Genomic DNA, 22,992 nt, shown 5'->3' with positions numbered 1-22,992 from the left:
GACATAAAAAACAACAAATATGAAAATATGCAATGATATGGACGATGAATATCACTTCACATGTGCTCCGCATGTAATGTGATTTGCAAAAATGGTGAAGGCTTGTTAAGTGGGAGTACGAATTTGGGTGCCATACTCAAAGCATTGCCCAAAAGATTGAGCATTTGAGGTAGACTATTTTTTGAAGTCATGAGGTGGTCTATTTATTTGTGGATATGCTCCTCTCAAATGTTCATGAAACAATATACATTAGGTAATATCATATTAAGAAAGTTAAAGGTAGATTACTGAGAGTTAGTATAATGGAGTAGCTCAAGAATGTAAGTACTAAGACATGGTGAATGGAAGCTTTAATCCTAGAGTTTCTATATACATTGAATAAGGTATATCGATATGAAATCTGTTTCTTGGGGGAAATCTCTTGTGCTGTATATGGCCAAATGTTTGGTTTGGGCTTGGAAGGGCCATCGTGTTGTCATCAGATTCTATGACACACTGCAACAAATCAATCGGTGTTTCCAAGCGAGAGTGTGAAGGGAGTCATTGGTTTCTCGCTGACACATTTTGTTAACTAGCTTGGTGGCGACGATTTTGAGACTGGAAATTTTGATTATAAACCCCGAGAATAAACCTAGAGTCGACCAACTAGGGATCACACCAACTAAAGTCGATATAAATGGAGGTGGGGAGTTCAATCCGCAACATGGGCACTAAAATCTCTCATAGATAGATAGATCTCAATCGGTATCTCGTGTGGACATTCAAAAAATATATCTACTTATTAGTCAATCAATGTATGTATGTATGTATGTATCTCTCTATCCATATATACATATATGTATGATACAAATATCAATGTATGTATGTATGTATGTATCTATCTCTCCATTGATCTATCTATCTATCTAGCTATATTTATGTATCTCTCTCCATTGATCTACATATCTATCTATCCATATATACATATATGTATGATACAAATATCAATGTATGTATGTATGTATGTATCTATCTCTCCATTGATCTATCTATCTATCTAGCTATATTTATGTATCTATCTCTCCATTGATCTACATATCTATCTATCCATATATACATATATGTATGATACAAATATCAATGTATGTATGTATGTATCTATCTATCTCTCCATTGATCTATCTATCTATCTAGCTATATTTATGTATCTCTCTCCATTGATCTACATATCTATCTATCCATATATACATATATGTATGATACAAATATCAATGTATGTATGTATGTATGTATCTATCTCTCCATTGATCTATCTATCTATCTAGCTATATTTATGTATCTATCTCTCCATTGATCTACATATCTATCTATCCATATATACATATATATATGATACAGATATCAATCTATGTATGTATCTCTCCATTGATCTATCTATCTATCTAGCTATATTTATGTATCTTTCTCTCCATATATACATATATGTATGATATATATCTATCATTTGGTAAATCCCCTCCCTCATACACACATTTAGAACAAAACCCCACCTGCCACACACAGAGACAGATAATCAGAGACAGAAAGAAACCGAACCCACGAATTCTTTTGATCTAAAACCCTTACAGAACCCTCTCCTCTTCTCCCCCCCCTAATCTTCCTCCCACCTTTTCTGAAGCTCGCTCATGCTGCGCCTGAGGACCTTCCAAGCTTTTGGCCTTGGCCATGGCCTCACATCACATTTCTATACCCCAGCACCAAGCCTGCGAGGAGGTCCGCGATGGTGCCGCCCGATCGTTTCTTTCTCTTCCTCTTCTGCTTCAGCTCAGGTGTCAGAGGCTCAAAACCCGCATTGCTCTCCGCCTTCTCCTCTTCTTTATGGTCCTGATGTAGAGGCTGTGTTATCTTACCACGAGAGAACAAAGCATTCACCACAGAAATATGCGCAGGGTCCACAAAACCTTGATTTTGCGACACAACCAAGTCCTTTCAGAAGGTATCAGGGACTCTCACAAGTCCCATTAAGACATTATCCCCTCAATATGAGCCCCCCTAATCAAACTCCATATCCCAAGGCTTTCACGGGCTTCAATGATGTCTCTATTCTCTCCAAAGCGGCAGTATCTCAGCTTCTTTATGACAGTGTTTCTCTCTCAGGATGGCGGAAAGTGGGGGACACCACCTGGTCTCTAAGAGTAAACCCTAGTAGTGGAAATCTTCACCCTACTGAGGTTTATTTCATTAGCGGTACGATGTTAGGTATCCATGATAAACCATTTGTTGCCCATTATTGCCCTAAAGAACATGCATTAGAAATTCGAGGTGAAATCCCTTACGATCTTTGGGTTGAGATGAAGAAAGACCTACCCAATGATGTGGTTTTTCTTGGGTTTTCTTCAATCTACTGGAGGGAATCATGGAAGTATGGCGAGAGAGCATTTAGATATGTGCATCAAGATATAGGGCATATTCTAGGGGCAGTTTCAATGGCGGGGTCTGCTCAAGGATGGGATGCTATATTGGTGGATGGATGGGGTAATGATGATCTTGACCATTTGTTGGGTTTACATGAAAAGAAACCAAACCCAGTTGTTGGGTCACCACAGAAAGGTCACTATCCTGAGCTTGAGCAAGAGCATTCGGTTTGTTTAGTTGCCTGCTTCCCTGGTAAGAGGAAGGTGAATTGGGGTTTCAGAAGTACAACTGAACCTATTGGAGAAGTCACAGGTGCAATTGTTCCTTCTGAAGTAGTGGCTAGTACAATAGCTTCAAGAATGTCTCAAGCTCGATGGGGAGGAAGACCTACTCAACTTAGCAACGAGCATGTATGGTGGGATACTGTTGATAAGGCCATCGCTTGTACAAAGAAAGTGACCAATCCTATACAAGTCTATACAAAGCCATTGCCTTTGCAAACTGGTCTTGCTAGTATATACAAGCCATATACGCTCCGAGAAGTTATACTTAAGCGGCGAAGTGCAGTGAAAATGGATACTACTCATGTTATATCAAGTGAGGAATTCTATCAAATTATGTCAAAATCATTGCCATCGGGTCCTGGGATAGAAGTTCAAGGAGAGACTGCTCAATGGCCATTCAGAGTGATTCCGTGGAATTCTGAGGTTCATATGGCCATTTTTGTGCATAAGGTTGCTGGCCTTTCCAAAGGTCTATATTTTCTTATTCGGAACTCGGGACACGAACAGAACCTTCGTAAGGCTCTAAGACAAGACTTCCTTTGGGAAAAACCGCATAAATGTCCAGAAAACTTGCCATTGTATCGGCTAGCAGAAGCTGATTGTGAGCAGCTAGCCACACAAGTTTCATGCCTTCAGGTTTGCGTTTTTAATACCCGCCTTTTCAATTCAAGAAAGATTATGCCCTTCTTAAGGAGCTTATATGTATATTTTTGTGTGTATGTGTAAATATATCTCATCTACAACTATACATAATGCAGGATATAGCGGGATCGGGATGTTTCAGTATAGCAATGATAGGCCGCTTTGATGTAATCAAGGAAAGGGGTGCTTGGATGTACTCTCGTCTATTTTGGGAAAGTGGAGTCCTTGGGCAGTCATTATATCTTGAAGCACATGCATTTGGCATTTCTGCCGCTGGAATAGGATCCTACTTCGATGATCCAGGTCATTCTATAAACTTCTTAAGAAAGCAAAAATGCTTATGAGAGAGAAAAAAAGAGGGTGAATCGAGAGGGACGAAATGAAATAAAGAATATTATCCTATGCCAAAGGTCAAACCGACCAAGGAAATCAAGTTTACAAACATCATTTTATGCATGATACATTTCTAAAATCAAAGATTATGGTAACTCTAGAAAAGGAAGTTAAGCAACGTTGTACAATAAATAATGGTAAAAACACGAGGGGAAAGTAGTACATGAATTAAAGGTTAGAGTTAGAGGAGATCATAGAGGAGATCATAGTGGTTAATGGGGCTTAGAAATATTATTGTAAGCATTCTACAAGTATTCTAACCTTTTTTTTAAAATACTTAGAATATGTATTTTACAGATAAAATATGCTACATATGTTATATACTTCGAATACTTGTAGAATACTTTAAATACGTAGATTACGTGTAAAATATGTTAAATACTTCTTAAAATTATTCTTTTTTTCAAAAAAATTAATTTTTAAAATTAATATGTAGAATGTGTGAAAATGTGAAAATTGGTAGTTCTAAAACGTAGAATACGTGTACAATACTTCAGAGTATTCTAAAACGTATTCTAAACATAGAATACTTGTTTTTTAACGAATATTATTGCAAGAGTACACAGCTGAGTGTGTGACTATTAAACCCTCACTCTATGAACTCACTCATAGGTTTCTATCTGATAGCAAATTGATGGAGAGATTTTATTAATGTCCCTTGGGAGATTGAATACAATCTATGGGACGGGACCATATCATGGAGAGAATGAAAATTGAGTTCTCTCAAATTTATGAATTTGATGCTATGATATAAACCATGGATCCAACAGCCAAAGATAGATAACTAGATATCTAGATATCTAGATAGAGAGAATAGAATACAAGATATTTTTATTGTCCTCGAGGAGGCCAAATTTTATCATCCATGAGATAGATACATAGAACGAAAGACATATACTAATGAATTTTAAGAGGCCAGAATGGCCTATAAAACCAAACAAGAGTTTGCATCTTAAAATGTTGTCTTGTCTTTAAGCTCAACAAACGAAAATAAATGTGACTAAGTAAAACGTAAATAGAAATAGAGTAAGACATGACGAAAGAATTTCGTCTCTCTACCTGTAAGATTCTCAAGTCAGACATTGTAATTTTGTCTTTGAAAGCTCTCTAGCATAGCTGATCCAAAATGGAGATGTCCTCAGAGTGAGAGAAGCACATGCAACGGTGGGAGATAATGGCCTTTATCTTTGATGGCAAGGGTGTTGAGATTGTGGTTCACGAGGCCATGGCCTACATGCACAACAAATTGCTATTGCCTGACATTTTCTAACCTCTTTGCAATGTCCTAGTCGGGATCCCATTTGTGTATCCTTTGATTGTCTTGTAACATGAGTAGGAGGAATGGGCCTAAAGACCATTGTGATTGTTCTTTAACTCCTCAAAATTGCAGCGAAGTTATCTTCAACATTCCACCTGCAAACTGATAATCAAACTGAACAAGTCAACCAAATCTTTGAACAATACTCAGGTGCACAGTGAGCTATCAAGATGACTGGGTACTATTCTTGCCATTAGCTGAGTTCGTTTTCAACTACATCGTACATTCTTCGATCGGTACAACACCCTTCTTCACTAAAGCGACAGTTTCCATCCTCGCTTTAGTGTAGATTATACCTGACAGTCTGGTGAATCCATCTGGGGAGGAGCGAGCCATGACACTAGCAGGGATTCATTACGTAGCGCACAGACTTGCGAAGGTTCAGACACAGTATAATGAGAAGGATGATTTTCATGGGGTTGTAATCCAACATTAAGGTCGGTGACAAGGTGTGACTTCTGGGTTGAAATATGGCCACAACTTGACCTTGCACCAAAGGTCACAAAAGATTGGGATTTTTTTGCTTCTCTGAAACGATTGGAGCCCTTCCAATGGCCTTTTGACTCGCCCTACCAGCACATTTCTGGATTCATGGCGTATTTCATATGATGCTCCTAAAAGCTTATTATGAATCTCCACTTCCTGGTTGATAATGTGAAGAGCATCCTGCCATATAAGTCAAGGATGGGAAGAGTGCCAACCTGAGGGGATTTGGACTCGAGGATAATATGCTGCTGGTTCCATTACTTTATGTTGTGAAAAGGTTATCTGTTATCAGGGGCCACTTGTGAACCCACTGTCCACCTTACTAATGCACGTGATGTAGTCCATGAGATGCATTACGGTTCTCCACACAAGCCCACTCTGACTCGAAGTTGGCAATAAGAGGAGGGAATCTAACTGATGTAAAGAGTTAGAAAGGATGTGTTACAGTAAGTCTGAGAGAGGGTGTATTTGTGGGTTCCCACATGGCTCTAAAATTTGCATGCCAATTCATGCATGGCTTATCAATTGTATAAAAAGGAAATCTTCACTCTAGTAGACACAAAAATCTCAAGCAAAAATAGGAAGGTGTTATTGAAACCAAACACCCTCGCTCAAGACTTGAAAACATTGCTCGTTGTAGCATGTAAAGTGCTGCCTTGAAAGCATTTTAGGTTTCTATATTCCAATGTAGCATAGTTGTTAAAAAACGTGTATTCTACGTGTAGAATACATTTTAGAATACTGTGAAGTATTCTCACATATTCTACATTTTAGAACTGCCGTTTTTTAAATTTGATGTATTCTACGTATTTAACAAGTATTTATCATTTCAAAAACGTTTTAAAAAAATTGTAATGTTTTTTGAAAAAAACTTTAAATTTTAAGAATTATGTAACGTATTTTAGGTATTTTATCTATAAAATATGTATTCTAAGTATTTAAAAAAAAGTTAGAATACTTAGCATACGTATTCTACATTTATTTTATGCCAAGTATTCTACAACAATGCCATGTAGCCTTTCTTTGGTAAATAAATATGGAACTTATGTCTGGGCTTCAAATGTTTTTGGATCTAATGATTCCCTTATAAAATGAGTGGGTTTTCCAATGGTTTTTGCAGTTCATGAAATCCTTGGGTTGAAAGGCAAAGAGTTCCAGAGTCTCTATCTTTTTACGGTTGGTGCATCTATTGAGGATAAGAGAATAACAAAATTGCCACCATACCCAGCTCCAAAACCACCAAAACCAGAGACAAAACCCACATCGTCAACGGCATCGGCATCGGCATCTTCGTCGTCATCATCATCACATGCTTAGGCAAATTAAGTACATGTCCTCACTACCACAAATTCTGGTGCCATCATTTCAGGAAATCCTTTATTATGGATGCTTTTTGGTCATGGAAAGGATGCTTCCTTTCATGTTTGTACTCAGTTTTATGGGGGATGATATGCTGGTATATGATCGAAAAAAGCTTTTGATCCAAGTCTTCGTTCTACCATTCTGGTATGCATTATTTTGTTGAAATCATTCTCCCCTGCTCAATTTATAGTTTCTTGATGTATAATCTTTGTTCTAGGCAAACAATCATGGATTTTATTCATCAATTATGGTTTTTACACGTGCATGTAATTGTATATAAATATATACACACAAAAATGCATGCTTACATGAGCATTTTCTATAGTTAGTAGATGTTATTATATTTTCACAAGACTTCTTCAATATGGAACCCCTTTTCCTTTTCAAAATATAATGAAAAATGTAACAAGGTAAAGCCTAAATACACTGTTGCAATTGACATGAAGAGGAGAGAAGAGAAATATGTAAACTTTCGTTTAATGCATTTAGTTGCTCAATTCTGATATTATAGTTGAAATCAGACATGTGTACAATTAAACTTTAATTTATGGAATGCTCTATAGGATAAAGGTTTGAAGAGACAACATAATGATATTAAGAAGATGCCATGGTAATGGGATTTTGTGTAACCATAGGGTACAAATGTCAAGAGCTTCAATATAGAATATAGTACTCATAAATTTAGAGAGGATATATGGATATATAGATAGTTTCTAGTGCCCATAGAGAGGCCAATATTAACCTAAAAGACATGAGTACATGAATGTTCTTTATTATCTTCTACCTAAAAAGAGATACCCATACTTCCAAGCACAAAGGGATACTCATACTTCAAAAGCATGCACATATGAGCTCAACCTTCTCGGTGTTCGTTTTAGTGACACTCTTAATATGTTAGCATAGCTTTCCTGAATTGCTCGACATGCTAAGCATGTAAAAAGAGTGATTTTTGCATAAAGCCAGTTGGGTTACAAGGTTAATAGTGAGGTGAGAGATATTTTTTTATGTATTTGGAGAAATTGTAGATGTTGTAAATTGAACCAATTGCCAAGGCACTTTGGATGAGGGGATATAGAGAAGTGAAGAAATGTGTTTGTCACCAAGGTTGGGAACCATTGAAAGTAGTTCCATGATGGGTTTAAAACACTAGAACCCGACAATAGGGTGCCTTAAATTTGACAAAACATAGGGACCATTATTTGAAAGGGTTTTAGCCTCTAGGAGACTAGAGTGTATGAGAGAAATTGAAGGCAATACATGATTGGCCACTCCAACGATGTGGTCACCACCCATTTGCGCTTCTAGTAGAAATGGTGGAACATGCGGATGGTGATGCAAGGAGGAAACAACCCAAGGTGGAACTACCAGCCTCCATGTTGGTTGTTTCTTACTCACCTCCCACCCTACCCTCCCTTCATTGTAAGCCATAGGATTTGGCTCGTATTGGTTGGTGATGAAGGGCACTAGTTTATAGCTATAGGTACCTACTTACATTAAGTAGTCAATTTGAAAGGATATGTATGTATCTTGTATTCTTGAGCTCGGTCAAAGGGTGATTCCCTGATTTATGTGTAAGCCACCTTGTATAGTCTTTCTATAATAATCTTGCTAACTAATGGGAAAGTAGCTTCTTCTTTTTGGATAAATAAATAAATACATGATTGGGTGTGCTTGAAATGATTTCCGAAGCGTTTCAAAGTATAATATAGAAGGAAATGTAAGTATCTCAAACATAATGTGTCATGCTTGGTGGTATATGATGTTCTTAAAGAAATTTAGAATATTTTTGTATGATTACATTATTTGTACACTTGAATAATATTTCAATGCTTTTAAGTGTTGTATATCATGTGATGTCTAGTATGCCTACATTCTATTGAGGTTTCTCTGTGATGAAATATAAAACCTACGGTAAACAATAGAGAAAATATCAAATCATGTACTATTGAGAATATCAACTCTACAAATGCTAGCTAATGTTGAAAATACAATCCTATCCTTCGTAGAAAGGTAGTGTTATTAATACAGTTTAGTGGTAATCTACCATGGTTCTTTTGATGTTGTAATTGTTCTATTATTTCATGTTTGCTGCAAACAATACTGTTACATATTTCATATGTCTATAATTGGATTTTCTCAACCTAAACTTAAAGAATCAACAATATGCTAGGTCTTTTTGATATCAAGGGGTGGATATTAGTATGTTTAAGTGCATTGATGCTTAAAAGATACAACCTCATACAATGTGAAAGCATTATGTTGACACAAATTTATTATCCACACATCATTGGCTCTTAAAAGTACATGATTAATACATGCAAGTTTCATACCCAAATTCTGGATAATACTTGTTATGCAATGAAACTTTGGATATATGGCACCTAATGTCAAGAAATGTACTATGAATACGATTGATATAAACTACATGCAGAGGTAGTGGCACATAAATTGACATCAAAGCATGAATATATGGCATGAAATAAAGGTTGGATATGTGGCATATTACATTGAGAAATGTGTCATAGATGTAATATGATGTAATTGCACATGAGGTAGTTGCATGCCATCTCATACATGATGATATCCACAACATAAGAAGGGTGCCCCTCTTAACGGTCAAAATTTAGGATTGGGGAACTAGATGAGCTTCCAACAACCTAGTCCCATATAAATGTTGCTTCCTAAGTGGATGGATCAGTGCTAACAATCCTGAAAGAGCATGTGAATAGTAATTTTGATGGTAGATTTGAGGATAATAGAAGAGCAAGCACGAATTGTCCACCAAATCAAATTAACAGCCCAACACTTACAATGTATGTCTCCGAATGATGTTGAAGGAATTGGGCCTTATGGAGGAGAGTTACATATCAAACTAATGATGACAAAAAAGAAGAGATAGATTAAGGAGAATAATGGATTAAGGATACTTAACCACACTAACCACCTTGAGCAAACAACATGAAAGGAACATAAAATACCATTGATGTCTCGTCCCACTGAATATGAATTTGAGGAATAGAGCTAAGCCTCCCCAATACAGTCTCGATAACTCTTGTGATGTTGAAATGAAGGGGTAGCTAGTCCCTTTTATATAATCCAACACATAAGGCTCCCAAACTATGTGCCCACATGTTATAGGTCCATATGGTTTTGTCATGAATCCTAGGATAACTGGTTTCTCGACTATCATATCCTTAACCCTTTAAAATTAAGTAGAATTGGTTTGTAGAGTTATGCCCATAACAAAGAGTAAATTCAACATCCGTGATGAAAGACCACTAAGGAGTTTGAGCGAAAAAAAGAATATGCAAAAAGACTTTGGGATTGGATGGATCATCTATAAAAGAAGGTCGTTGAGACAAGGTGGGTTTGTCAAACTAAGCACAAAACTTATGGGTTTATTGAAAGTTAAAATCAAATTTCGAAGTCAAGATGTCTACGTAGAGGCATTGAGTAGAGATCAAAGAATCATTCACTTTGAATGCAATGCAAGCAATCCTACCAATATTCATAGAGAAACTTTTGCCAACTTAACCAAAATGGATGTCAAAAATGCTATCTAAATGGCTATTTCAAGGAGGTAGCCCTAAGCCAACAAAGTTTTGATGTTAGTATAAATAAATAAAAGTCTTGATTATGCATAAAACTCTTTATGGGTTGAAGTTAGTACCAAAGTCATTGTACAAGCACAGGGATAAGTCCCACATCGAGACCAATCTCAAGAGATGCTAACGAGTGTTGTAGTCTACGCCAAATTTGAAGGTAGGTTGATAACCTTCCTTGTACAGTACGTGGAAAATCTTGGTTCTCATGGGGAATACTCAACCTATTTGGATGGGATTAAGTAAAAGTTGAGCTTTGAGTTTAAGATAAGAAACCTAGGTCTATTGTGTTACTCTCTAGGATTAGAAAAGTATAAAAATTCTTGGGGAGAAGTCTCATATACTGTTGAAACGCAAGACGCGACTTGGATTGAATGAAGCAAAGGATACAGGGAAGAGTCATTGGCAAGTTGGGGATGCATAATTCTTGGGTATCTAGAACATTTTTTTGGCATCCGAATCTAGAATGGTGTCAACAACAGGCAGAGGAAGAACGCGTCGCGCGATCTTTCGACAGTTAAAAATGAGATAACGGGCGGATGATCGAACGATATTCGACCAAGATGTCCGATCGATGTAATCGAAACATACGAGTTGGGCAGCTGGGGAATGTCCGAGGATGTCTTGTGCATATAATTGTTACGTAGATTTCCGGTTTTGATTCGAGGCCGTGTCGTCCTGCTACTACACTCCGTAGTGAAGGTTAATATGTACATACTCTGTTCCCAATTTCTCATTGTGATCAATTGTATGTTCCTCTTATTGATAAGTGTCCCTAAACCCTAAACCCTTTCTAGGGTTAGGGTTTACTTTCCCAAACCCTAGCTAAAACCAGGTGATCACATTAGCGAAGATAAAGTCCGCCCCTGTCTGCATTTTCTTACCGAGCTTTGGCTAAATCCCTGCTATTTATCTCCATACACCCATGGTGACGATGATGATCTGCAGGCGTTGGGCACGCTCTCCTCTTCATCGTTCCTTCGACTCTAACCTCTTCTCTGACAGGTAACTACCCTTCTTTTTCTTCTTTTTCTTCTTAGATGTGTCTTCTGGAAGGAACTTATGATTTGTTTTCCCGTGCAGAAACGGTGTCAGACGCAATCATGCGGGGTTTGCAGCAGAAGCAATGGTATCTGAAGGTCTGGTATCAGAAACAACGGCATCGGTGGCGCCTTCATCCAACAATGGTAGTATCAGAAGATCAGAAGAAGTTTCTACCTCATCTAATGCAATGGCATCGAATGCTTACTCGTCCAAAAAAGATGTTATCAGAAGCCCTGAAGGAGGTTCACCATCATCACAAGTGATGTTATCAGAAGCATTGTCTTCAGAAAAGGATGCCGTCGCATATCCGAAAGAAGCTTTGTCATTGAGAAGCGAACTCAATGAAGCATCACGTTTGGTTAGCAATGCCACGATTCCTCCTGAAGAACAAGAAGATTCATTTTCAGCGAGCATTGAGACCATCTCTTCGGAGGAGAAGACAGAAGAAGGATATGATTTCCGGACACTTCCTGATCTCAGGAGTAGCTCCTATGAGAATTATGAGGTGCCAAGCTCCATGTTGCGAAGACAAAAGCGCCATCCTCTTCTGAGAAGCCTCAATTTGGCCTCTAATGGCTTATTCCACAACAAGGTAGGCATGGAATCAATCCCTCCTTTCAAAGGCATTCCCTATAATTTTGGCTTGAAGAATATTATGCCCATCACCCCTCTCCCGGCAGAGGCTAGAGGAGGGTTTGATATCAACATATCATTTGATAATCTTGATGAACAAGACTCATCAAAAGAAGAGGCAATGCCATCTCCCTTGGGTAGAATTAATTCTACAAGCATATCTTCCAAAGAAGCATATGATTTCCGGTCATTTCCAGAGCTGAAGAGTAGTTCTTATATGAATCACGAGGTGCCGAATGCTGTGTTGCAATTGCGGAAAAGTCCTCTTGTTCAAACGAAAGCGGTCTCAAGATTTTTTCATCAGAAACCGGGTGTAGAGTCCATCCCTCAAGGCAAAGGCATTCCATATGATTTTGGCTTGAAAGAGATGCCTAGCTCGCCAGCTCCATCACTGGCAGGAGCAGGGTTTGATGTGAATATATCCTTTGAAAATCTTGAAGTTGAGAGTTTAATGGAAGATCCCTCTTCATCACATCTACCCCCTACAAAACTCCCTGCTGCCGATTCTCCACCGGTATTATGAGCGATGGTCCTTTGATTCTTAAGACCAAGTGAGCCTCCTCATCATAGTCCTACGGACATATTGAAAAGCCATTGTTTCCTTCTCATCATCCATCCGAGGAGTTTTTTATATCTCTTGTTGAGGTTGGAAGGCATTTTCAGATAATATAGGCATCTGGATGAGAAAGGGCACGTTTAATATATATAGCATAGGGTTTGCTATCAAAAAAGAGTATGACAGGAATGTTAATTATTAGGTTCCAGTTAAACTTTAATTTTCTAGACATTTGGGTCTATCAGGAACATTGATAAACCTGAAACTATGTGAAATTAATGATCTATACCAAGTCTCAAAGCTTTAAAGTATATTCATAATGCTCCTGTTCTCAAAGAGGAGGGTTCAAGTCCATACACAAGTTGTCGTAGACACTTCCTTGGGTGGTAATCGCCATTCCATTGGCTTGATCAATCCTAACTACCCAGAATCTGGCTATGTAAAGACTAGATGTAGAAATCAAAATGTGTAAACGATTAGCGACATGTGAGCATTGTACCATGCCGTTTATTGCATATAGTAAACCTCCAAACCTTATTGGAGTCTCTATTAACAAAAGTGCCATGTTTAGGCTTACTGATGCTGCAATTTGCTCTCTGGGTATTTTTGTGAAGTCACTTAATTGGACTAATGGATGCATCTTGCACTCCTTTTATAAGTCATCTGCTGCTGTTTGTCCGTTGTGGAAACATGAATTAGGCCAGGAAAGGCTCACTCAAACATTATTATTCTTGGCTTGATGACATCTGTTGTTTTCATTTAACATATGGTAAGAGGGTTCATGGTTCTTTTCCTAAGTGTTCTCTTTATGACTTTTACAAATTATCCTTAATCAAGGTTTTAAGAGTCATTATAGCTGGGGGGTTTAGTTGAAGTCATTTGTGATTGGGTAATGCATAGCTTGCTCTAAAGCTCTTTTTCCTGTAGACTTTATCTATTTTAGTCTTGGTTTGACATCAATTCTCTTGTCTTTGTGCCTTAACCATGTTTCTCATTGATTAAAGGGTGAGCTAATATAGAACTAATGATGTGGATTATTGATAAAGTAGGATTAATGTTTCCATCAAGAAAAAACTTAATATCACAATAGAACTTAGCAATTGTCAAATACTTAGAAGGTAGGCATCAACAAGTTCTATAGTAGCAAACATCTCTAGGTAGTCTCTTTGTCAACTCTTTCTATACTATGTTTTCTCTCTTGTGGCATCATTGTCTCCCCTTCAAGCAAAATAACTCCAATTTCTCCCTTTTTTTCCCTTCTGATTTAGGATCTCTTGTAATTCCTTTGCTTCTATCATGACTTTTTCCACATTGTAAATAGTCTAGTTGATGGGTTATATCTTGGCTTACATTGCTAAAAGCTTGAGATTGAGCCATGAGCGAATAAACAGTTGAATCTAATATCCCAAAGACTCAATCATAAATACAAGTAATGGTTTGACACAATGAAAAATCCACACATCCCTAGCCAACTATTGTATGGTGGACGTACTTAAATGTTTGGAATCTATTAACTCTTTTGCCAAGCATATGTAGGGATCTCGTCATTGTCTTCCCTTAGGATGATTTCTTTTCATGCGAGAGAGTCAAGGAAAGAATCCACAAGAAAAGGCATTCTCGTAGGTTAAGGCTCGATCTCTTCAGTATCAACATTGGAGTGTTTCCATTAACATAAGAATACAGAACAAAGAGACGAGAGATACAAGGGTGAAGGTTACTGATTAGTGGTGGCAATGACTTGGGTCTAGAGCTAGCCGGCGTGTGAAGCTGGAATTGGTGAGGAAGTTCTCATAGTTTCTTCATAGAATGACAGAATAGTAAATAAACAAGGAAAGAAGAAGAAGAAGAAGAAGAAGAAGAAGAAGAAGAAGAAGGAAGACAGAAGACAGAATAGTAAATAAAGAAAGAAGAAGAAGAAGAAGGAAGACAGAAGACAGAATAGTAAATACAGAAAGAAGAAGAAGAAGAAGAAGAAGAAGAAGAAGAAGAAGAAGGAAGACAGAAGAAGAAGAAGAGCTTGATGAGAGGCTATGGCCATGGCGGAATCCGAGCTATCATTCTCTTCTTCTTCTTCGTCCTCCTCGGATCTGACCTCGCTTCTCGGCCTCCCCCAGGCCGACAACTCTCATGGTTCCTCCTCCTCCTCCTCCCCTCTCTCCGCCTCCGACCTTCGCTCCCTCATGAATCGGATGAACCTCCGCTCCCAGCAGATCAAATCTCGCCTCCGCGCCTGCGTTTCTTCGCAGCGCGACGACTTCGGGAACGTCATGAAACAGGCCGTTTCGTCGCTCTCCTGCTTCTCCGAGATCGCTGACGGTGTTGATCCAATCTTGTCTCAGGATCTGGTAGGCTTTTACTCTAGATTGGTCCATCTTGTCGAGGAAACAAAGAGCACCAACAGAGAAGTTGAGGAGAAGAGGAACGCGCTGTTGAGTGTGGATAAGATTTCCCGGATTTACCAGAAGCTGGAGAAGGTGAATGAACAGGTATTGAGAGAAGAGATTATGGAAGGTTTGCAGAGCTTGATGGATGTAAGGGGAGAGCTTGGAATCTCGATCGAATCTATGGATGAAGATGAGAGGGGCGTGATCGAGGAAGAGATCAAACCTTATGCTCTTCTGAGGAATATCTGGTCAAATAAATTTACAGAGGTGAATGCGTTAACCATGACTTTGTTTTGTGAACAGGGAACACTAAGATAATTGGTTTTAGTATTCCATAAAAGGAGTATTCAACATTCTCTGTGAGCAAGGAAACGTAATAACTTTTAAGAGGTCAGCGTCTTAGCCATGAGCACTTGCAAAAAGAAGTAGAAAGCCTGCTATCTTACAGAGATGAGGGTAAACCATGAATACCGTGTAAACAAGGAAACCTGAGATCATTTATTCGATATTAATAAGATAATTCATTCAACATTTTCTTCCCTTTCACGCTGAATATAAAAAAACTAAAACGTGATGTTTTGGCTTTATTAGATCTCAGATAAGTTAAGAGAGCTTTTTGCAAAGACCGTTTTTATAGACGAAGATAATAGGAGGTTGGGAGTTCAAGATCAAGCTCAAGTGCCTACATTGTTAACAGCTATGCAAGTGAGTTCTTGTCATTTTGTGGTGATAAGAACAGCTTAGAGAGATGGTTCATGGACTTTATTTTAAGGATTATCAATGCTATAATGTATGAGCAATTTTTTTTTTTTTAATTGACAGAGTATTGGCTTGCTAGGGAAAACATTTTCAAAGCTTGCAGATACAATGTGGAAATCTACATTTAGTTGCATTTTACAAGAGCCTGCAAGAATAAGCTTAACAGAGGATTCAATTGGTAATGCAATTACCTTGCAATGGGGCCCAATGTCTAATCTTGAAGTAAGGAAGTCTTTACTAATGGTCTACTTCAATAATTCTAAACATTGAGGGGATTTACAGTGACAGCTGGCTGCCTTTGATTAGCAGGATGGTATGGCATTGACTTTATTGTACTCGAAACTTCTCAAAATTGTGGATTTTCTCTATCGCTATGTATGTTGTAGCACTGATGCTTGGATGAAAGAACTAGGCAGATATCTATGGCCTCGAATTGCAGATGCAATCATATCAGGTTATCTTTCAAAGGTTTCTTTCTATAACCTGGGCTTTTACAAGGAAAAAGAAGATAATGACATTAATAAAGAAATTTTGCAAGCATGATCATTATAAATGTCTTTTTTTTCAAATGCAGCTTAAGAAAATCTGCAGTCTTCCAAAACTAGATGGGTCCAAAGATGAGAGGGATTATATCTTATCCCCTTATGACAAGATTTAGTGTTTAAAGATAGTCCAGTTATATTTTTCTTGGCATTAAAACTCAGTTCTCTCTTCAATTTTTCCTGTCTCTTAGATATTAGGGGTGTATTATATAGTGGCAGATAAAAAGCAATTTCTCGTTAAGTATATATAAGGAAGACTATAGAAAAAATTGGCAAGCTCTTCATTTTTAGATGGTTTTCAAGCATCCTCATATTATTGTAACCTGCAAAGTTTTGAAATTTCATATCAGTAGATTTCAATCTAGCTCCTGTAATTTGAAGCAATGGCTCATCAAAGATTATGAATAAATGCTAGAATTTTGTAGGAATTGACAATTAAATGCATATAAATCTTATTGGGTAGTTTAAAAACGTATTTGGATAAAATGGCACTCTTTCTCAGCAGTGTTTAGTTTCTCACAGTTGCATTGTAATATGAAAAGATAGATGTTGTCAACACTGTATTTTTTTAGGAATTTAAAAATAAAGACTTTATTAACCTCTCCGAGACACCAAAGTATTACAATCACACTGTTATGTGTGATATATCATCAATGCAAAAAGAAAAAGCTCATTGTACTGATGACATGAAAACGAAAACGGTATCTTGTGTAGATGCAAGATCTACCCTAATACTGAACAAGACAATCAAAACAACACATTCCTAGAGCATCTCAGACTATTCAGGTGGGTATCAACACCAAAAATGTCCTCCCCATCAAGGATTGTAGATGACCATCCCGAAATGACCTGGGTGTGATTATAATAACTGCTTCTCAATATCTTCTTAGGGCTAGCGTGTGGTGATATGCTTCACAGATATCCATGGATCTCTCTAGAATCACTCCACGAAGTTGTTTCATACTCCTAGAAATTGCTCTACTGGGGTCTGGCATATGACAAATTAGGTTGAACAATTGATGGTTATCTTACATCTTTATGATGTTGTTCAGGTAAAAATTTCCAAATCATCTGCACTTTAATTTTTTACTGAGCAATTTTTGTATGAAGATGGAAGGGCTTCTATGAAGATAGTACAGTTGGAACCCTAGACGTATAGCATATCATGACAAGAACTTTGAAAAAAACTACAAGATTGTAAGTACATGCAGAAAAAAGAAAATTATGAGAATGACACATCTTGCTGTATATGAATGATGTACGTCAAAATGCTGCAGGGTAAATTGAGACAAGTTTTAGTATTTATTTCAAAATGTAGCACTATATGTCAGCCTAGCAGTTTTGGAAAGTTAATGTTTTTTTTCCAGTTAGAGGTTATTATTTCCTTCTTAAGATAGCATATACTTTTGGACGTGCATTGTTTCTAACTCCATTTTGTTTTGTTTAGGTTGTGCCAAATGAAGTATCAGAAGTCGTACTGTTCCAGGAGTATACAACTATGACAAATGACTTTGAGAAGGCTCTCAGCAATGTTGGTCTTATTCCTAAGCTATTATCTGATGGTGATAAATTAGGAAAATTCGTATCAGATGTTGAATTACACTTTGCATCTAAAAAGAGAGACCGAATTATGGCAAGAACACAGCGCTTATTAGTCCGTGCTGACTTCAATGTTTTTTCTGTAAGTTCTCAAACTGGAAGTATCCTGACTTGTTTGCGCTCTTTCTCCTTTGCACATAGTGCCATATGCATGGTTGGAGGGTATACCAATTCTTAGATACAGAAAACTATAAAGTACTCAATTAGTTGCCGCTCATCTGTCATTACTAGCTGGATTTCTGGTTTGTAGATCTGGATGACCATCACTTTAGTTTTCACAACATTCACCCAAAAGCATATCCAGCAACTTTTTGTAGTGGTCCTGAAGCTGTGTGCTAAGAGCACACCATCTGCCTGTATGAGTGCTAAAAAGTAGAATTGTGAGGGTCTCAATGAATGGTTTATTTGTATCTTTTATGAGAGCATTCAATATTAGCTTTCCTAACTAGAGAGAGTGTAAAATGCTTCAGGGACAAGAATCACATGAAAATTTTCAAGATGGGAAGAGAGTTCTGGAGAACAAAGCCAATAGAACTGAATTGGTTTTCCATCTAGAGAGCTGTACCATCTCATATGCTGCAAAGCAGCTGATGGACATTATACACGGAGTTTTGCAGGTAGTGATAAATAAAAGTACATATTTCTACTATTGACATCTGTACTTAAATATGTGATATCTACCTTAAGGTCTTTTGCAAGCATAGGATGCATGTTTGGCGGGCCCAAGAATATCAGTGGAGCTTTATCACACTGCACGAGACACATTTCTTCTTTATTCTGCTATTGTACCTGTAAAGGTTAGAAAAATGCATGTGAATGGACTGCCATAACTTCTTCTTCAGACTTAAAAACCATTGGATGTATATGCAGCTCTCCAAGGAGCTGCGGAGCATCAGTTTGGAAGCAATAATTCATCACAATGACTGCCTTTACCTTGCTCATGAGAGTCTTGGTCTTTCTTATCAGGTATGGAGTTCTTTTTTTCTTACAGTGAGTTGTCATATCCCAGTTGAAAGTCCTGACATACCTTTCATGTTCAATGAATGCATCATGGTTTATGAATCGCAATTCATTATTCATTTTAATATATTTGATAATCAATAGCAGACATGGTGTGTCTTTTTGCATTATAAAGAAGCAATTGTCAACCATTACGGTTCCATAATATCCATCTGAGATGAGGTGGCATATCAATCATCTCTGATAGAAAGAAATATGTGAGAGCTAGTGTATATCATTCCATGTGGCCTGTGTTCATTTTCTCTCATATAGGAGGATTTTAAAGAGCACCAAAACATTTCACGTTTCTAAGTATTGTGCTATTCCTTTTATCGGAATTTGGTGAAGCATTCATTTAAAATAGAGTTTCTGAGCTAGTTTTGTGAGGTCATTTGTTTCACTTGAATTGTTGTAATCATGTTGGTGTTTAATTGCAGTATCGTGAAGCCTTCCCACCTGAGCTAAAGGGAAGCTGTGTGTTTGTTGATCTCTTCCCTCTTTTCCAAGAAATGGCGGATGATGTTTTGAGGCAGCAAATTCAATTGATTGGCTGTAGCCTTGATGAGGTATTTTTGCTGTGTACTTTATGTACATAAACACCTAAATATTTGTCATTAATCATGCTTATGTTTGCACTACAATCATGATCCAGGCTCTTGATCAAGGAAATGGGTTCCAAAATACTAACAATTTGCATTCGTATGAAATGGCAAGTCTCGCCATTGATCAGGTTGGGTTATGAATCTGTATTTTAATATTAATATAACCAATATGCTTACTATCAAGAAATAATGATATAACTAACATATTTTGGTATAGGGTTTAAAGAGTTCTATAGGAAACCATTTCTATGGCTAATTGCTGTAAGTGAACCATTGCTTTAGATGGCAGTCTTACATTCAGTTCTGTCAGAACCGTAATCAATCTTTAAGTCGATTATAAAATCCATTATTAAAGAAAGCATGCCAGATAATTGTGTTTTGAGACAATCCATATTAGAGAAGTTTTTACATCAATCTAGGCTTAACATTCTTAGATGCCTAGACTATCTGTAGTGGACATCATGTGTAATGAAAGTGTATTCAATGGTAAGAGTTTCTGCTCATCATATTGTCGTTAAATTATGCAAAAACTTCACCTGTTTATTGCCATCTATTTTGGGGATTAGGTAGTTTTTCTCTTGGAGAAAGTGCGCATGATCTGGAAACCAATAATGATACCCAGTACCTATGTGAAATCAATGGCATTTCTGATGACATCAGCATTAGATCGTATGGCATCGGAAATTCTCAGCCAAGATGACATCGACATGAGAGAGACAGAACAGGTGCAGTGTTGGATTATCTTTGATGTGTTGATCTGATCTTTGCTGAAACTATTGAATTTTGCTTTTCTCATTGTAGCTTCGCAGGCTAATTTTTGCTTTAGAAGACCAGTTGTTTCCCTTGCTGCAAAGTTTAGTTGATGATGGGTCAGCAGATGGAACATCATTAGAACAAATAGGAACATTGGTCCCAACCTGGTGTAAGCTTCTACGACTAGCAGGTAATTTATGATAAGTTTTGATAGATTTCTTCATCGTTTTTTGTGTGTTTTGTATCGTACTAATTCTGTAATATCCTATATAGAGCTTTTGGACATGTCATTGATATCTATCACACAATCATGGGAAAGTGGAAACTTGACTGCTTGTGGCTTCTCTTTCATGGAGGTATGTATGCTTACAGCCAATTAATGGTGATATTAACAAATGCTCATTCTGCTTGTTAATGGCCTTGCTCTGAAATTAAAAACAAAACTACAATGACAAATATGGAAGTAAAACTTCATCTACTAAAAAATTGGTTGGTCACAGTGCTCAAGGTTGCAGTAATCTAAGTAATGCATTTACGCTTTTAAGTTTTTGTTTAAAGTAAAATGAGACTATGAGAGAAAAAATGAATTAAATATGTCTATGACATGGATTAGCAATTATACTAACAGAAATTGAAACATGCTGCTAATTCCCATACTATGTACAAGCTCACTTACAGTATTCCTAATATTTTAAGAAGATAAATACAACAGAATTTTTAGATGAATTACTCTGCATTTCTAATTGATTGAGTAGCAATTTATTTATTTTATTCTATATTTCTTCATTTCATTTGTTTGTAACCAACAGAGCTAAGCTTACGTTCAGCGATCTATGAACTCCACATATTGTCCGTACTACATAAAGTCAGTACCTCCATGGTTTCCACATGATTTATGGTTGGGTCCAGTTCCTTACTTTATTGCATAAACATACTCATTAGACTCCCAAGAGCTGAACTGGATGATCAAACAAGAATAATCAGGTTGTAGATAATGAGGATTTGGTACAATTAAAAACAGCTTAGCATCCTATATATAGTTCAAGGTATCACAGTAAAAGGTCAATATCTCCATATTTGCCATATGGTTTATGTTGGTTCCAGTCCTACTTTATCGCACCAACAACATAATCATTAGATTCCCAAGACCTGAATTTCATTTCATTGGAAGTCCAAAAAATCAAATGTGAGCTATATAGAAAGCAACAGCCAGATTTAGGCCATTTTGTATCAGGATTCGATGAACCAATTAACTCAATTCAGAATTCATACATGCTAAGTTTTGAAAAACACACATGGCGGTTTGCCAATGAACCTTGCAAGGATCATTTTAAAACTGACTGAGATCTATAGGGCAGATTAGCTCTTGTGTAGATCAGATAAATGAAAGACCCAGGCCACTTGGTCGTATACAATGCATTGTGTCAAAGTCTGAAACTCTTTATTCTCCCTCTTGTTCAGAGCCAAGTATTCAGTCCATATCTCTTAACCTGTGCCGCAATGCTTTGCTTCACATTGAAGAGAATGTGAGCTAAGTTGTATTGTCAATGGTGCAGATGGTGGAGGGAGATCCTAAAAATGCAGCAAAAGCGAAGCCATAGAATTGTGTGTGTTTGAGAGAGAGAGAGAGAGAGAGAGAGAGAGAGAGAGAGAGAGAGAGAAACAGACAGTGACAGACAGAGAGAACGTCTCCCTCCAGGTGCAAAAACTCATCAAGGCTGTTTTTACCGATACAGACTTGAGAAGGGAAAGTCTAAAAAAAATAGTGGCAGAAAACCATTGATGATTTATTATGGTGTGCGGCTCAAGTCATGGCTCTGCTTGGGAACCTTAATGGAGACTTTGGTTCTTTTCTATCATCGTATCCATACCTTAACCTCAGGCTGTAGAATGCAAACCATGATCACTACAAACTTTGGATTACAGCTGGAAAAGAGTTTCCCTCACTAGGCTCTGCAAATAAGTGCTCTTGAGGATGAGCATCAGCTAAACCCCGGCTTCAACTCAACCTTCAATTTGAGCTAGCATGAAAGTAGCATTTTAACAAATGTCGATCATCTTATCATTTTCAAATGAACTTGGCCATTAAGTCTATGGTTACAAAGGTGAACTTACAAAGGAATGAAATAGATGTAATCCACTTAAAAATCATTGGAATGGACTTGTGTATTATCTCATATATATGTGTGGCTCGTTGTCCAAAGCATGTTTTTAGGGCATCAAATATAGTTCTATATGTTCTTGGATGTGATCTTTAGCCACTAATCATATCATTTTGATTTGACTGTGCAGCACACTATCAATTCATTAGTATTAGATCTTTGATTTGATTGTTAAGCTAGGTTTCCGGGCATCTTTAGGTTATGTCTCCACCTATGTATGATTTACTCATTTATTGAATTGTTGTGGTGTGAAGTGTTGTAATTTCCCCCACATGCACCTGTTGTTGAACACAGCATTCTTCACAATACTGAGCTGCTCAATATTTTTTGAGTGCTTGGCATAAAGTTGGAACTTACTAGTACATCAGTGCACAATGTTTGTGTGCTCTCACAGATGATTGGCTCCTTTAGCTAGAGTGCGTACATCAAATTCTCAAACTACCAATGTTGTTCTGATCAACTTTTTCCATTATGTTCT

At 37.3% G+C, this 22,992-nt stretch overlaps 3 protein-coding genes across 4 annotated transcripts; all 3 read left to right on the top strand.

Moving 5' to 3' along the window:
* Positions 1 to 1,619: 1,619 nt before the first annotated feature.
* On the top strand, positions 1,620 to 7,084 carry LOC147865597 (uncharacterized). The gene is made up of 3 exons (XM_087318448.1): positions 1,620 to 3,314; positions 3,437 to 3,623; positions 6,638 to 7,084. Exons 1-3 carry the CDS (start codon positions 1,665 to 1,667, stop codon positions 6,832 to 6,834), a joined length of 2,034 nt encoding a protein of 677 aa, XP_087174574.1. The 5' UTR covers positions 1,620 to 1,664; the 3' UTR covers positions 6,835 to 7,084.
* Positions 7,085 to 11,267: 4,183 nt separating this feature from the next.
* LOC147865596 (uncharacterized) lies at positions 11,268 to 13,256 on the top strand. The gene is made up of 2 exons (XM_087318447.1): positions 11,268 to 11,486; positions 11,565 to 13,256. Exons 1-2 carry the CDS (start codon positions 11,407 to 11,409, stop codon positions 12,679 to 12,681), a joined length of 1,197 nt encoding a protein of 398 aa, XP_087174573.1. The 5' UTR covers positions 11,268 to 11,406; the 3' UTR covers positions 12,682 to 13,256.
* Positions 13,257 to 14,695: 1,439 nt separating this feature from the next.
* Positions 14,696 to 22,672, top strand: ATZW10 (centromere/kinetochore protein, putative (ZW10)). 2 transcript variants are annotated; one of them, XM_087318444.1, is made up of 14 exons: positions 14,696 to 15,365; positions 15,690 to 15,803; positions 15,921 to 16,079; positions 16,164 to 16,325; positions 17,847 to 18,080; positions 18,469 to 18,615; positions 18,703 to 18,795; positions 18,869 to 18,964; positions 19,435 to 19,563; positions 19,650 to 19,727; positions 20,166 to 20,324; positions 20,401 to 20,542; positions 20,626 to 20,708; positions 22,052 to 22,672. In XM_087318444.1, exons 1-14 carry the CDS (start codon positions 14,745 to 14,747, stop codon positions 22,133 to 22,135), a joined length of 2,301 nt encoding a protein of 766 aa, XP_087174570.1. In that variant the 5' UTR covers positions 14,696 to 14,744; the 3' UTR covers positions 22,136 to 22,672. The 2 variants fall into 2 exon arrangements, with proteins under 2 accessions (XP_087174570.1, XP_087174571.1); XM_087318445.1 differs by having other exon boundaries at positions 14,697 to 15,365; positions 16,167 to 16,325.
* The last annotated feature ends 320 nt before the right edge of the window (positions 22,673 to 22,992 follow it).

This window comes from Azolla caroliniana, unplaced genomic scaffold, assembly GCF_043228905.1.
Source record: "Azolla caroliniana isolate FFs.n. ecotype wild unplaced genomic scaffold, voAzoCaro1.0.p SCAF_4, whole genome shotgun sequence".
Classification (NCBI taxonomy): Eukaryota; Viridiplantae; Streptophyta; class Polypodiopsida; order Salviniales; family Salviniaceae; genus Azolla; species Azolla caroliniana.
The sequence above is the reverse complement of the archived record's forward strand: the minus strand, read 5'-3'. Positions and strand labels throughout refer to the sequence as shown.